Here is a 16,124-nt window from a genome sequence, read left to right as displayed (position 1 = left end):
TCATTGTCTATAGCAGTCTATGATGTTACAAGGTACTGTACAAACAGAATTCTTGACCACAGTTCCCTCATTTTGATGTGAATTTCAACTTTGGAGCTTTTCTAAATATATGGCACAAGACCAAAAAAGGTTGGCTTAAAGGTCCCTGAAAGCAAAACAAATAGAAATGTACATGAGTATTTACTGGTCACAGTAGACACGGTGGTTATGGCATCTTCCCAAATGAATGTTGGGCATTATTAGTGTGCCTCTCAGCATGAAGTATAATTATAGTAAAAAACAGTGTGAAAAGCCCATTGCAACTTGATCAAAAGTGTGGAGACATACGCCGCTCATTAGAGCAGTTCAAATCATCCTGCAGATGCTTAACTTCCTTAAAACTAAGCTATTCATATAAATGGGTTAAAAGCATTGCATTTGTTAACTCATTTGTACTCCTAGTCATAAAACCCATTCTATGAAAGTTATTTGGACTCTGAACACATCAAAATCAGGCTGCACTTGCACAACTCAATTTAAGCACAATAAGAGAGAGCTAAAGCAAAAAAATCTTCCTGTGTCTTTTTCCTGCAGACTTCAAGAATTCCAGGGAAAGGGAGGTGTTTAAAAAAGAGAAGTAAATGTTTACCTCTGGAGTAAAGGGAAATTGAAAGGGATTTGTGAATCGGAACAGATTATTTATATTAATAATATCTGATTATATTTTGGATACAATTTTACTGAAGGAAGCATATAATGACATGAGGAAGATCTACAATTGCACTGGTCTAGGGCAGCTACAGATGCCTAAACATGCCAATGTGCATGATCACCTCAAAATGATATAGCAGCTTCCAACTTTTTGGTGCAGAAATTACAGACTAGAGAAGGAGCAGGAAACTTGAGTCTCCCAAATGCTATAGAGTGGAGAAACTGCTGAGAAGTCTTCTGTGGGCTAAAAGACAAGAAAGTCTGTGTAGGACTCATGTATGCAGGAGGAATGTGCTGGCTTTCCATGCTTGGACACACACCTGAGAGAGGAAGTAACAGCACCTATTAGCAATACTGCAATTAGTCAGTGACAGAAAGTAGTGGAACAAGAAGGCAGCTTGAATTGAGCACTGGTACCTGGCAAGATTTCACAGTCTTGAGCAGTGAATGAGGTGTTACAGAAGAGTGGAGTAACCAGATGGGGAACAGCTTCTTGCAGAGAGGTCAGTGAAAAGGACTATGACCTACTTCTACACATTAGAAATCCAGTTCTGTATACCTGTCATGAGACTTCTTCTCTCTCATTAGCAGCAATATTATTGTACATTAAGCTGATTGATATATATTTTCATGTTGAGAAAATTGGCTCACAGAGTAACTGAAAGTAGAGTTTAATTTTGCTAAATTGGTGGATGGAGCTCAGGTATGGGTTTTTCTTAAATAAGTCTTTTAAAGTCTGAACACAGTCTTTGCTACTGTCATTTAAGCCTGGAGAAGCAGTTATATCAGTTATCCTGAAATATCAATATCATGTCTTCTAATTTGCAGAGATTAACATCTGATAGCCTAGCCATTGAAAGAGTTTCTCTTGCAACTTAAAAAACCAAATGAATCTAACATACAACAGGGACATTTCTTTGTCCACTACCACTGATTCTAATTTGGTACTTTTCCCCCTCTTTTTATCTTGGACATTTGTAAATTAATGGTCACCCCAAGCTTAAGCTACTGTCTTCCAAAGTTAGATGATGCCACAAGCAAAATGCAAAAGTGTTTGAATAAGTGTGATTCACTGCCTTGCTCATCTTGGCTTATTAATGAATCAGGCATTTAAATGAGGAGCCACTTCAGCAATATGTAATAAAATGAATTCCTTTCTGTTACATGAAATTTGATGAACTGATGAACACATTTTACTCAACTTGCATAAAGAAAAGTCAAGAATAACACCAGAAGCCATTAGACCAGCAATGTGTATCTTAGACATCTAATAATGCTTTTATGGAAAAAAGATTTTGTGGAGAAAACAATCTCCTTGGTGAATGGAAAATGTAAAATTTCATCTGAAATTTACAAAGCAGATTATTTTTTAAGTTACAGTGGACCCAGACTTAGCAAACAGATTTCACACCTAGTAAATTTATTGTTGTCTTACCTAACATGCTAATATGTAATCATCTCCAGCAACATCACTTTAGGTGCTGTTAGGTACCTAGCTTAGGTGCTACAAAATCTTTAAATTCCATGGATTGCCCTCTTGCTGTTTGAAAGGGACAGTCTTCCAAAAAGACAGAATACAGCATTAAGATACAGGTCAAAGATAAAAAAAGGAACCAGATTCTGGCTATGACAGCCAGGGTCAAAGAAAGAGCAGTGAGGATGCCACCACATCTCAGAAAAGCAAAAAACCACTATGTCTGAGGCTAACTTAATACCTTTAACACAACACAGAAAGACTGCAAATGCTCAACAAGCCATTAAAAGAATGTGGCTTGCTATGGATTTGCTTTATAAGTCAAAATGAGCAAGGTAGAGCATTGCACTTTCTCCATGTTGGCAATATTTGCAAAATTCTTGCATTCATAAGGATTGTGCTTGCCTCTTCCCAAGAAATAGGAATAGAAAGCCTTTATTTTCTCTACCTTTTATTAAGCATGGAATCCTGAACAGTTTGGTTTCAGGAGAACAGCCATTTCTAATCTGCATTAGATCTACATTTCTATTATAGAGTTGGTAATGTCAAAAACTGTGTTTCCCCAAATATGAACACAGATTTGTGATAAAGTAGGATGATGAACATGCCCCAGAAATTATTCTCAAATGTGACTCAGTAAAAGGGCTATTAGGCTGTCGAGCTGCTGCTCTTAGATGTTTTAACAAACGTGAGGCGGATCTAACAGAATGACTCAGAGGTAAAGGCTGTGTCTAAATTTGTTGTTAGTAACTGTTGTTAGTCACTAGGAAAGTCGCAAACCCACACATGTTTCTCTGTCAGTTTTAGTACATAATAATGCCTGGATTCTGGGAATTGGGATTGATTGGGCTGGATAGGGGTGGATATTGTCCTGGTTTTAGCTAGGCTAGTTAATTTCTTCTCAGAAACTGTTAGCATGTTGTGTTTTGATTTTGTAATAAGAATGGTAACACACTGATGTTTTGGTATTTTGCTAAGCTGTATTTATCCTAAATCAAGGACTTTTTTAAAAAACTTGTTTCAGGTCCCCTGCCAGTGAGGGGGTACTTTATTTTCGATTATTTAACTGTTCTTATCTCAACCTGTCAGTTTTACTTTGATTCTCCTCCTCTTTCCACCAGGGGGAAGGATGGTAGAGAGGGGGAAGTTGAGCAAGTGGCTGCATGGTGCTTAATTCCCAGCTGGGCTTAAAACCACAACAGCTACTCAAAAACAATGTCACAAAATGCACAATACAGGGATTAATAGATGCACTACAGGAGGAGATGATTTTCCTGACAGAAGTTAAATTGCTAAAGTTAATTATAACCAGCTTGAATGAAGTCTGAATTGCCAGTTTTTAAATGCCAACTGTTCTTGTGTCATGCAGCTGAGTTTTTGTTTTTCTGTGTTGACAATGCTGATTTATGCTGCCTAAAATAAATGGCATATTACATGTTGATTCCAAGTCAAAATAGAAAAATCTTTGAGGCCTTTAAATGTTACAGTAAGTCTGGATGGCATTGTATAATGTTAACTTCTGTAATGCTGGGCTTCAGGTGAGAAGGGAAGAGAAAGGGCAAGAAAGCTCCATGCAAACTTTAGTTACAGAAGTAGGGACGCTTGCCCCCACAGTGAGATCCTTCAAACAGGCTCCTCATTCACCACAGGGAAAGGAGCAGCTGTTCAAGCAATTATCAGAGACAGTGCCTTTCACAAAACACAGAGAATGGGCCAGTTACAGCTACAACCATCACAGAAGGCTGCAATACAGGAGAAACCAGTGGAATTACCTCTGTTGTCCCAGCAGTGTTTGGTGTAGAAGGTCTCTCTGCGCAGGATGATTTCTTGGGCAATGATCCCATAGCTGTACACATCACCCTTCTGAGATACATCAGCATGCCGGAGATGCTCAGGAGCTGTCCACAGGTCTGAAGATACAGATGGCAATGCAGGATGATGTAAAGGGGAAAGGAGAGAAATAATTGCAAAAAGGGTGATCCTTCGCAGACCATCCTCTGGCTGTAATGATATTTCCTTTTACTCTTTTCATATCCAATCCAGAGCCCACTGGTACTGTGTATTTCCTACTTTAGCATTTTTCTTGAGAAGCTGACATCAATATAGGTTAGATAAACCTCTGATGTAGTTTTCAATTTTCTGGGATTTGCTGACCTTCTACTTTCCACTGTAGGTGCAGACTCTTACACCTTCAAAAAAGCTATGTTTATTGGCAATGAACTTGTTTTTCTTAGCTGTGTTTCAAAGGTTTCTTAGAAATAGCCCATGTATCTGGATAAGACCAAGGAGTGCCACTGCTATAATAAAAATACCCTGAGCCATAAATTATTGAGCTAGGAGATGCAAGGAGTTTTTATACACAGTGTCTGATAAAAAGACTGCAATATTTCCCAATGATCTTGATATCATGAAGCTATTGAAATAATTTTCAAGTGCTTTTGAGTCTGACATAATATTACCTGCTCATAACTACTTGCCTTCTACAGAAATTATTAATCTGTATTTCTAGTGCAATGAGCGCCATTATATCTCAAAACCAGAATGCTGCCATGGTACAACAGCTGTGACATGCTGGTGACATATCATAACAGAGACCTGAACACAGTGACCCTGAAGACAGTGTTATGATATTAAGCTGTAATGTCCAGCCACAATGAATCTGTGGATCTCTTGTGAAACACCGAGTTTCCATCAAGGACACAGACTGAGTAGCCAGAAATTTTGAGTCTGCTTACAAGCAATAAAAGAAGATAAATACATTACAATGTAGTAGTAGTAGTAATAATAATAATAATAATAATAATATTAAAAGTGTTAAATGAAGAATTAATAGAACATTTATGTTCAGTGAACTTTTCTTAGTCCTTTCTAATGTTCTTATTGCTACTCTTGAGTATGTTTGTGTCTTCATGTAAAAATTTTCTCCAAACCTGTTGCAACCAGTTTCTTTTCAGGTCATATGCTGCAGTTACAGCACAATGCTGTGCTTTTTATACCTCAAATTCTACTCTCCATATTCATATGAAATAATTTCAGACGGGCTCAGCTTTTCACTCCAGATCAAGTAAGAAGGAAAAGATGAGTAGAAAGGAGTGTTCTATTTTACAGCAATATTCTATGAATGAGAGGTGAATAGAAAATGTAGAGAAAAGCTATTAATATTATTTCAATCTGGTTGAGCATATATTACGAGATTCCTAACTAAGGAATAAGAAACAGTTATCATCACATATCAATACAGATTTTTTCAAGGATTATCAGAGTCATGTCTGTTGCTGTTTAAATGATATCACAGAGCATTGTGGTAACACATGTATCTAGTCAATCACAAGATTTATGGTAAATTAACTCTTTTTTTCTTCACACAGTTTCAGTACTACTGCTGAAAAGAGCTGTTTGCATCAAGGACTTGGATACTGAAAATGTTTCTCACATCTCAGTCACAGGTGAAATCTGTTTTCTAAACTAAAAGCTGAATATTCATATTTCCTTCGTTCTCACACTGTCTGCTAGTAATTCTTCCATTGTGCTATTTAACTCAAAAGGATATAATGGCTGCTATAATATGAATCAAAGTTGCACTGTTTTCTACTGTGTACAAGACATAATTAGACCCTACTGGTCTCTGAAGATAAGAACATTCCACTGGGTTGGAAACCATGCAGGAGAGTCCAGTTGGACATTTTTTTACCTTTCCTTGGAGGAAGAATTGAATTACAGCCAAAATCAGTGATCTTCACTACCATGCGATTGTCTACTACACAGTTTGTGGATTTGAGTCGACCATGGACTTCAGTTTTGCTTGAGTGCAGGTAAGACATCCCCTGTGGTTGAGAATAAAAGAGAAAGAAAGCACAGCTACCTGTGAGACACTCAGATGTTACCAGACTCAACAAGAATGTGAATATTAACATAATATCTGTGCAAGTAATTAGATGGACTTCATCTGCAATGGATATGCATAAATCACAATTCCCTTTCATATTATTATTTTACAAAGGAGACTTCCCAAGGTCTTAGGAACAGTCAATATTGAGAAATGAGGAAGTGGGTCATGGGAGGCCATTCTTACTCTTGGTTAACAACAATCTGACATACCATCTTGGTTTTGTCAATATTAGAGCACATGTAATTAAGGAAATGTATTTCCTCCCACAAAAGTTTTAATTTCACTTGCAATAAATGCTTTTTGGTAAATTTAATATAGATTTCTGGGAATGTCACACAAAAAATGCTTCCAACTACACCTTCATCCAACAGACACAAGAAGTGTGAGAGGAATTGCTCCTTATGTCTGTATTGTCTTTGAACATCACCATACACCAGAAATGTTTTCTGAAACATTGCAGCAGATCCTCTAACTGCAAAGCAGAGGACTCCAAAGCAGTCAATGCAGAGAGTGTCAGATGATGCACTAGGGCTTAGATCAGACAGAGGATCAGACTAGACAGACATAAAGGTCTCTGCTGACCTGACTGTTTATGGTTTTCTCTGTGAAAGGCAATACATACCAGCTATCCATGAGCTAAACTTGAAGCGAGCATGAGGCCTGGCCAATACAGTTTCATCTTTATCTCCTGAGATTCAGACTCCTGACTCACAACACACAGAGGCATACAGAGGTGTGTAGCTTGCCCCTTTTTACTCATTGCCTCTAAATTATCTGATCTAGTCTAAGCCACTCAAATACGGTGCAACAATGAGAAGGGGCTAGCACTGAGGCACAGCAGGGAAAAAACATCATTAAATGGGTGTCAACTGAAGAAGGGAGTAGGTAAGCTAATTTGTACCCTCTTGCTATTATTTATTCTGTTTCATCTCACTCTCCTGAACTACTTAAACTCACAACTACTTATAAGCTACTGCTGGTTGTTCTTCTTCCTATAGTCCTCATTTCTTCGTGCTCAGTATATGAAGTGCAATCTCTGTCCTGTGGAAGCTAGAACAGGTATGTCATATCTGTTCAGTTTCTTCTCTGAATGATCTTCCACTTAGGCTCCTACATGTATAGCTCATCCTTTTCTATAACTGGTAGAATCTCATCAGGGTTACATGGCTCATGTGGTCATGATACACTGTATGACATGCTGGGTTTTCTTTTCAAATACTGGGTTACTCATAAATGGGAATGGATCAGCAAATGCTACAAGAGATCACTGAGATACGAGCTGAGTTTTGGGCAGAGTAGATGTATGTCTGAGACACAAGCAGCCTGCAAAAGATGCAATCTCTGGAGAATGTTGTTGGACTGGTTATCCTGGACCTATCTAAACCATTCCAAATTTACAGAGATTGTGTGCACACTATACTCAAGGAACAGACTTCTTGATTAAGCAGCTTTTAGCATGAGGCCCTGATGACACTACCCAGGATGTTTTGCCTGCTTTAGGCCCTTTTTCCTCCAGCAACGCCTTCTTCCAGCTCCTGCTTTCATTAGCCACAAAATTTTCCCACGACTGCAGCAGAATTCCCAATTAGTATCAGCATCAAATGACAGGCAAAGGTAATTTAGATTTCCTTACCCCAAGGCTTTCTTGTTAACAACTTCTGGAGGCAAAGGTCTTGTAAATGTCCCTGATAAAATTTTCCTCTTTCCTCCCCACTAACATATGCACCTACCTGAAAACACAGAACCTATTAAAAACCCACAATGTGATTTTCAAAATTTATAATGACTTTCAGTACAATAGTTCCAAATATTTGAGCATTCTTGTAACCTTTGCTCTGGAGCTCTGAAGCTTTAGTTCTGACTGACAAACCTTTTCCTGGCACAATGCAAGAATATCACAACCCCTTGCACAATATCCTGCAGCAGCCACTTATTTAATAAACAGTATTGCAACGACAGTGTATGCACTAATAACTACAAGGCTTGATTACTGAAATTCCCTCTCAGCAGACCTTTCATCAGAGCTCTTTGGGCACATGGCCAAATCCATGTAGTTATAAGGTGGTCCCATCAATCCAAGAGGCAGCTACAATACCAAAAAAGAAAGAAAAGATGGAGGTGGGGAAGTAAACAGAATAGATTTAGGGCCTCCTCTTTGGCCACTCCACCTTCTCTATTGAACTAGAGACTGCTCCAAGAATAGTCATCACTTGGCTGTTTGCTCCAGGGAATACAGGAGACCCAAGCTTTGTTCAGAAACAGATGCAGCAGCTTCTCGTGCAAGCATAGTACAAGGACTGTTTGGGCCATGGTAAAAGCAGAGTATATGAAAGTGGTGGTGCGGAGAGGGAGAAGCATCTCAAAAGGAAGGCAAAGGAACACCAGGTCATAAGTATTTTAATAGCCTGGAGAGCTGCAGCTGGACTTGAAAAGGATAGATACTGAGATGAGAGGAACCGGAGTTGAGAGGCCGTGAAATTACTTCTTTAAAAAGAGAAGCCATTCAAGTAAATATAGACAGGGTGCTTGGAGGTTTAGAAGATATGGTTTGGAAAAAGCAATACTAGAATTTCATGGAAATGTGCAGGTCCCAGAAGCTTCGCCATAGTATCAAGTCAAGGAATAGGAGAGGTTGGCAGATCATCCAAACAACAGTAATTTTTCTGATATTCCTAGGTACCTACAAGTTTTCGTGAAGAGTTTGTGAACCATCTCTCCTAACACAGCTAATAATGCTCAGGAGCCATTCCACATAACAGATGCTATGTGCCAATCCATCCTCAGGTGCCATGTCCCCTTTACCAATGGTGCAGCAAATGACTGGCTGTGCAGTCTCACTTTGAATGCAGTCATTGGGCATTTGGTCACTCCCTCCAGAGGGACTGGGATTTCTCTTTCCTCATAAACAGAGACAGTACTAATCATTATTTTCTAAGGAAACATCTGAAAGTCATCTGAGGGTGCAAAGGGTTAAAAAATACCTTGGGTTTTGAGGAGGAAGAGAAACTCCTCTGCTGCTATTAAAAATGAAACGTTAACTGAATGTTAACTGAACTTGAAAGTCATTAACAAGGCCAACAAACTGTGACAATTTGGATTAAGTGGGCTTTAATAAAGCACAAGATTTTCAATATCTCTTTAGAACAGACACTGTGGAGTCATTCATTGTGGAGACCAAATCTGAACTGGTGCATGCAGGGAAACAGGAGGACCGTCCAACTTAAACCAGCAATAGGAAGAGGAGAGCAGCTGAGCCCTAGCAAAAAGATTGTAGAGGGGATTCTCTACAATATCTGTAGAGGCATAATGAATTATTACACCAGTGAATTACAAAGGGTCCTTACCTACTAGCTAAACAGTTACAAGTGTCTAATGTAGAATAGAATTTCCGTTACTGTGCATATTGATTTTTCCTACCACAAGGACCTGAAAAGCAAAGATCTGTTTAAAGCTACTGAAAACCAGCCTTGGTTTCTGTACATGATTAATTTTTTCCTTCTCCAACTGCTTGAAATGGATAGCTGTAGTGAGAAACTAGAGTGTCTCACTCTAGTGAGAAAATCAGGATGGTACATAAACAGTTTGTTTAGAAAAAGTTGATCCCATCTCTGGATAGATATTAGAATAAGTCTTTGATTTGAAAAAATACAGTTTTGCTCTGTATGCTTTACCTGAGGCCACAAAGCAGTGTGTTTTGCAGAGCTTGTGACTGCATAAGCCCTACTTAACAGAGCCACTGGTCAGCAGATTGTAACCCTCTGATCTCTGGGCCACATTTCTTTGCACTATACTTCATTTGTTTATTTATAAATAACCCCAAGCCAGTTCTGGTCCCTATTTCCTCCTTGAGTCTGAAAGACACTGGCTTCTCCTCCCCAGAGGAGAACAGACTGGAAGGGCATGCAGCTCTACGAAAGAAGAAGACTTTGAGAGCTACGCTCCTCAGAGGATCAGTTCTACAAGACAGGACAGGCTGATTTACATTGCACTGTCAGCAGTCCACTTACCTTGGCAATATCATACATGACAGAGATTTTAAATTCCCAGTCCATGAATGTGCCATCAGGGTAGGATATTTTATCATTTAAAACATCCTGTCAAGAGAAGAAAAGTTTTTCAGGGAAAAAGCAGAAGATGAGATATGGGTGTACAAATTGCATGCCTTTCAACCAGCAACTTTGGTTTTTATAGAGACTACATGCACTAGAACAGAAGTTGACTCAAAAAATAGGGAATATTAAATATATATTAAGTTTAGACAGAGCTAGAAAGGTGGGGACTACAGAAAAGAAAGGTTTCTGCAATTAAAAATAGGTTGTGAATTCGGTTTTCAAAACAAGTTTTTAATAACACAAAATAGCAGAGAAACAAATGGTCAAGTTGTACAAGAGGAAGGGAGAGGATTTTCCATGTTTTGTGCTCACAGTCCATTTCCTACCAATTTACTCCTATACAAGTTCAAAGTAAACTGTTGCTTTATCTTTGCCTGCCAGTCATTTACAGTTCTTTCAGCCACGATGACATCCACTGATAAAGGTAAACTTCCATGAGTATGCCATTTTACCAGAAAATAACTTAGCAATTATTTTGCTGCCTTGCTGTGAGTTTGTTCCAGAGACCACTGCTACTGATGACAGTCTTTGTATGACCACAGAAGCAGAGACAATATATACCCTCAGAAGAGCTGATGATTATCACTTCATGATTAGCACTGAAACAATATTGGTAGTAATAAACCAGTAATAAAGTAGTAGGTCTTTCCATACTCTTGCCAGCATCAATTTACCATTTCCTTTTTATAAACAACAAATACGGGTTATTTTCCCTTATAATGCAGAACTTGCCATTTTTCTCCCTTACTAATATTGAATATATTCCTTTTTCTGCCCTTGCATACTCTGTGATACACCAGCACATTAGCAGAGACAACAGCTACAGATAGAAAATTAAGAACAAGTTATATCCTATATGCTTCCAATAGGGGACACAGTACAAATACTGGCTGTTACTGCGGCCTGGGCCTGTACTTCTCCTTGGCTCCCCCTCACCTCATCCTCTTGCTGCTGAGAACCACCAAAGTGACACAGCAGAACATGGAGAGGGATGGAGAGGGCCAAGCAAGGCAGAGGAAACTTGGAATCAGAAACCTGCCACCTCTTGCTCAGTCCATGGCTGCTGCATGAGGGTCAAAGACACAGAGATGGGGATTTCTTTTCTTACTTTGAAATTTGATAATTTGGGGGTAGAAGGAGACCCTTAAAATTCTTTACCCGCAGAGAACCTCTTTCGCAGTATTCAATCACCCCAAAGATCATGGTGTCTATCTTCACAGTGCCATAGAACTTGGTCAGGTTGTAATAATCAATCTGTAGGAGCTGGAGCAGAGACATTTAATCTGTTTTTAAAAGCAATCATTTTTAGTACAGAAACATAGGACATGGATATTTGTGTGACATGGCTTTTTATCTCAGGCCCTGATAAGATGTATGAGTTTCCCTTAAACCAGAGTGTGCTAAGGCACTGAGTGAAGTACTTGAAGACATTTGTCATTCCAGAATCTTCTGGATTAGGGAGATAAGAGTGGCTGCTGTTGGATACTGCAAGTTAATTCCAGAGCCCACTGTAGTATCTATTATTGCCTCTCTATCAAAACTCCCAGCTGACCAGAATAGCCATTATGAGTGACAGAATGATGTGAATCAGTCAGTAAATGAGCAAGTAATAAAAATTTAATGATGCTGCATGATATTATGGAGTTTGTCCATTTAAATAGACAACTGTAGTTTACTTTGAGGTATTTTTAGAGTTTATTGAATTCACAATATAGCAGTGTTGTGTAATAGGAAAACCATTCAAAAAAAGATGCAGTACTGCAGCCAAATTAATCTCACATGCTGAAAGAGTCTGTATGCAGAAGTCAGCAGAGAGTAACTTATATTTAAAGAGCTGCACTTGGCATTCAATAATAAGATTTAACTACAACATTCCACTACTGATGAGTTAGTATGATATGAGCCAAAAGAGTACAGTGCCTTTTAGCATCAGCTATAAAAACTGATTAAGTAAGGCCATATGACAGCACATGAATTACTTCATTCATCCTCAGCTTGACTGGCACACAATTCAGACTCTGAAGTGGTGATGAGATCACATAACAAAGATAAAGTTCATCAAGCAATATCCTTTGAGGAACTCATTACCTGTCCACCTCACAAACATGCACAAGCATATGGCTGTTGGAGTTGACGGGGGAAATCAATGACTTCACTCACAGACTCCATCCCACCCTGCTGTGCCCAGTTCCTATGTGCAACAGTTACCTTGTTCAGTTCTATTTTTTGCTTCTCTGAGAAATTACCATCACTGTTTTTGAGATCCTTTAGGATCACCACCTGAAGAAAAAATACCAGTGGGGGAAAAAAAAAATCATAGGTTTAGTACAGCAGCAATTCATCTTTCTTTTCCAAGAAATGTCCATACAAAGAAATACTTCAGAAACACCTGCCTACTGCTTCACTGTTAGAATTTCAGTTAATCAGCTAATAAGTACTGGAGCTATATTTTCTTCAAAGGATTTAGATCTATCCGTTGTGCAGATTTTAACTCAACAAGAATATACCTCAATCAGGCACATAGCTCTACTGAAAGCAAAAGAATTGCCATGTAAATGGCCTGTCCTCCTATTCACCTCTTTGGTACCAAAATGTATCCGATTTCTGGTCCCTGTGCTGTACTCTGCTGCTAGGGTTCATGGAGTCTAATATTTAGCCTTCTGCCAGTAAACAAAGTACATAGCAGAAGATAGGGAAAAATGGCTTACTCCTTCCATAAGAAATAACCATTCTGCAAGGTCAGGGGAGGTGAAATGACTCCTCCCAAAACGTGCCCTCCTAAAGGTGAGGAAGGGAGCATGGACACTGCAGTCAGGTTACCTTCTTGTCATATTTGCCCTGGCGAAGTCTCTGGGTGGTGTCACGTCTCTTATCTTCATCAATCTGAGAACAAAGAAGAATAATTAACTTGCAATTATCACCTACTCCTCACTTGACAGGTCCAGAGGGATTAGTAATGTCTGTGTGTGCCACACGGAGGAGCATAAGCCTCTCTCTCTAGGGAGGGTCACTACATGCCGCAGAAATTGTGGGACATCCATGCCACTCCCAGGCCCTCCACCTGCTGTTTTCATGCTCTTTGGTATTATAGAGGCATAACAATGCACAGGAAATCATTTGTAACAGAGACTGGAAGTCAATACCCAGCCCATTCTCCCATCTTAAAATGTGCTTTACCAATAGGAACAGGTATATTCTATTAGGGAGCAATAGATGGGGAATAATCTCTATTTCTTCAATACAGCAAGTGTGGGTTAAAAAAAAAAATTAACAGGTCCTCGTCCTACCAGAGCCATAGGGTGCTGTAGTCAGAACATGTCAAAATCCCAGCATTGAATGTCCTTAGGAGACAGAATCCAAGATCCAGCTTTGGACATTGTGCTTCTCTTACCTTTAAACTAACATAACTTGTCTCACTGGTCACTAGAGGCAGGATTTGCTCAGGTGGTATATGGGACCATTTCTTCCACCGGCGCTCATTATCTCTCCTGTACTTCCTGAAGAACAAGAGAAGCCTTCTGGGACATCCTCCCAGGGAACCGAAATCCACAACAGGAGATTAGGACAGGGAAGCATCTAGTGTCAGGATGACACAAGGATGGTGTGACAGGTTGATGAGACTTGAGCAGAAGCCCTGTGGCTCTCATCCAGTTTTCCAGTTTGAGGAAACTCCTTAATTCTCCTAGCTTTGGAAAAGCCTAAATGCTCATTCATTCTGTAGCAGAACAGAACAGATTTAGCAGAACAACTGCTAGGCAATTGCCAGAGTCTTGGGGGTGGTCAGAAGAATTGAAAACATAAAGGACCATCTGGATTTTATATAGTTTCCTCCTCCATGTTATTAAATGTACTTGGAAGAGAGGTCCCACAAACAAAGGCAAGCCAAAGGAAGTCCTGCCATCCACAGTGGATAGTAAGAACTGCTGTGAATACAATACCAGGAGAGGAGGTGCTGAGTGATCAAGTGCCTTTTTGTGGGCATCCCTTGTATTCTGCACATTTTGTAAAAATTAGGGAAGATGGGAGAAATAGAAATGGAAGAAAGAAACTGCTGTCTCCCCTGCAGAAATTCAGAGCAAGCAGTCTTAGAGAAAAGCTACAAGACAGCTTGTGCTCATCAAGTTGTCTCCTTACTTGTGCAAGTCCTTCCTCTATTAAGAAACTCCACAGGCCTTACTGGAGAGTTTGCAGGAGAATCCTAACACACTGATAACTGCTGGCAAATGCTCCAAATGGTAGAACCCATACTACTGACTAATAACACAAATATTCCCTTGTTCACTACATTTTTTTAGCATAAATTTGCTTAAGAAAATGAAGACCAATAATTGCAGTAAGAACTGTTTTTCTCTGTTCTACCTTGTAAGGTGTCATTAGGATGCACTACAGTTCAAACTGGTATCAGCTGGTGATATCAAACTGAATTAAAACCTACTAGGTCTAATATTTAGTTACATGTTTTTCAGGACTTGGACTTTTTACTTTGCAGTCAGAACTTCACAGGTAGCTGTGGAATAGTTCAAGTGTGCTAGAAACTTAGGAGATAAAGAACAAATAATGAGGTCTTTTGTTGATTTTCATAGGAATTTCTCTTCTTTGCTTGTTAGGGGACAATCTTTGGTAGCAATTATATTTTAGAAATTTATTATTTTTTTGACACTAAAAGTGTGAGTTTTATTCTAAAAAAGTCTCAGAAATCTCTTCTATATTTGATATTTGGGAATATCATAATGATATGTATACAATAATAATCTAATCATCTAAACAGAATATTTAGATTTTATGCATCTGCAAATATGGAGAAGTATAGAATATTTTACAAGTCCATGCTTTTGTTTATTAATTTTCGTAGGCATTTTACTGTCTGTTTGTATGTCAGTGCTTAGATGTGACAATGATTAACTCCTACGTATCTTGAGTAAAACTAGATGTATAAGAGTTGTGTATCTTTATCTTTGATTTTTCCCTTGTTTTAGTTAGCAAGACAGATTGGTCTACTCAAAATAAGAGAGCCTGAATAGCATCTGTTTCTAATAAATTTTTCTTAAAATCTGATTTTCTTGCTTTTTCTGAAGTTCTCTGATATATAAGAAAGATACAGACTGAAAAGGGAGGTACAGGTAAGATTATTTTTTTAAAGATTAAAGAAAATCTTATACTTTGGAACTGTGGTGGGATTTCTTCCATCAAAAGGAGGCATCAATGATTTCTATTTCTGCTTTTTCCATAATGATAAAGCTGGACTTGAAATGCTGCATGAAATTCCAAGCTGTGAAAACTTTTTACGCAGGGTATTGGACTGAGTTGAAGGAATGGATCCATGCAATGAAAACACCAAAACCTCACGGTGTTTTGACTCCTACAGTGTCTCAAGAGAAACACCACCTTCTGGACTGAACTTCTATGTCACCAATACATTAAAGAAATATAAGTGAATCCCAAGAAAGCCAAAGATGGCTTTTCCACTTTCCAGTAAAGTGGAAAATTCTGAAGATTGGTGTCAGACTTATATTTCTGTGTTTGTATGGGAATCAGAGCTTTTTAGCAGATGCAAGAACACTGAGCCTTGCTGCATCTTGTCCCTTGATAATAACACCTGTCATAACAACACCATGGATGCAAGCATTACTTGGCACATACCAGAGTTCACTCTAGGGACAACCACACAGGTCTGTAAGGTAAGCCAATGAATGGCTCTTCAAGGAGGGATCAAAGGCATTGTCCTAGTGGGAAAACTGTTCAAGGACAAACAAACAGAAAGCCAAAGGGATTGGTACCTTAGAATCAGCAAAGAGATGATCAGAACTAGAATCACAATTCCTGTGAGCGTAAAGACAGCAATAGTCAAGACGTGTGGCCCTGCAGAAAAGAAAAAATTAAACAACTTCATGGAGGATGCTGAAAAACAATATTGTATTTAAGAAATCACCCTCACACACATGTGGAAATCACAGTAGCT

The 16,124-nt window shown here is 38.9% G+C and overlaps 1 protein-coding gene across 1 annotated transcript in view; it reads right to left on the bottom strand.

The window, feature by feature from the left end:
- GUCY2C (guanylate cyclase 2C) overlaps nucleotides 1–16,124 on the bottom strand; it is a 43,375-nt gene that overhangs the window by 9,374 nt on the left and 17,877 nt on the right. The window contains exons 11-18 of the mRNA XM_005421889.1: nucleotides 15,943–16,024; nucleotides 13,557–13,662; nucleotides 12,986–13,048; nucleotides 12,374–12,445; nucleotides 11,324–11,428; nucleotides 10,061–10,147; nucleotides 5,856–5,988; nucleotides 3,937–4,074 (exon numbers count right to left, since the gene is read on the bottom strand). Of these exons, the coding sequence (XP_005421946.1) occupies nucleotides 3,937–4,074; nucleotides 5,856–5,988; nucleotides 10,061–10,147; nucleotides 11,324–11,428; nucleotides 12,374–12,445; nucleotides 12,986–13,048; nucleotides 13,557–13,662; nucleotides 15,943–16,024 (786 nt within the window). The remainder of the gene's footprint in view (nucleotides 1–3,936; nucleotides 4,075–5,855; nucleotides 5,989–10,060; nucleotides 10,148–11,323; nucleotides 11,429–12,373; nucleotides 12,446–12,985; nucleotides 13,049–13,556; nucleotides 13,663–15,942; nucleotides 16,025–16,124) is intronic.

Source organism: Geospiza fortis, unplaced genomic scaffold (assembly GCF_000277835.1).
Source record: "Geospiza fortis unplaced genomic scaffold, GeoFor_1.0 scaffold173, whole genome shotgun sequence".
NCBI lineage: Eukaryota > Metazoa > Chordata > Aves > Passeriformes > Thraupidae > Geospiza > Geospiza fortis.
Note: the sequence above shows the minus strand (reverse complement) of the source record. Positions and strands in the feature narration are given on the sequence as shown.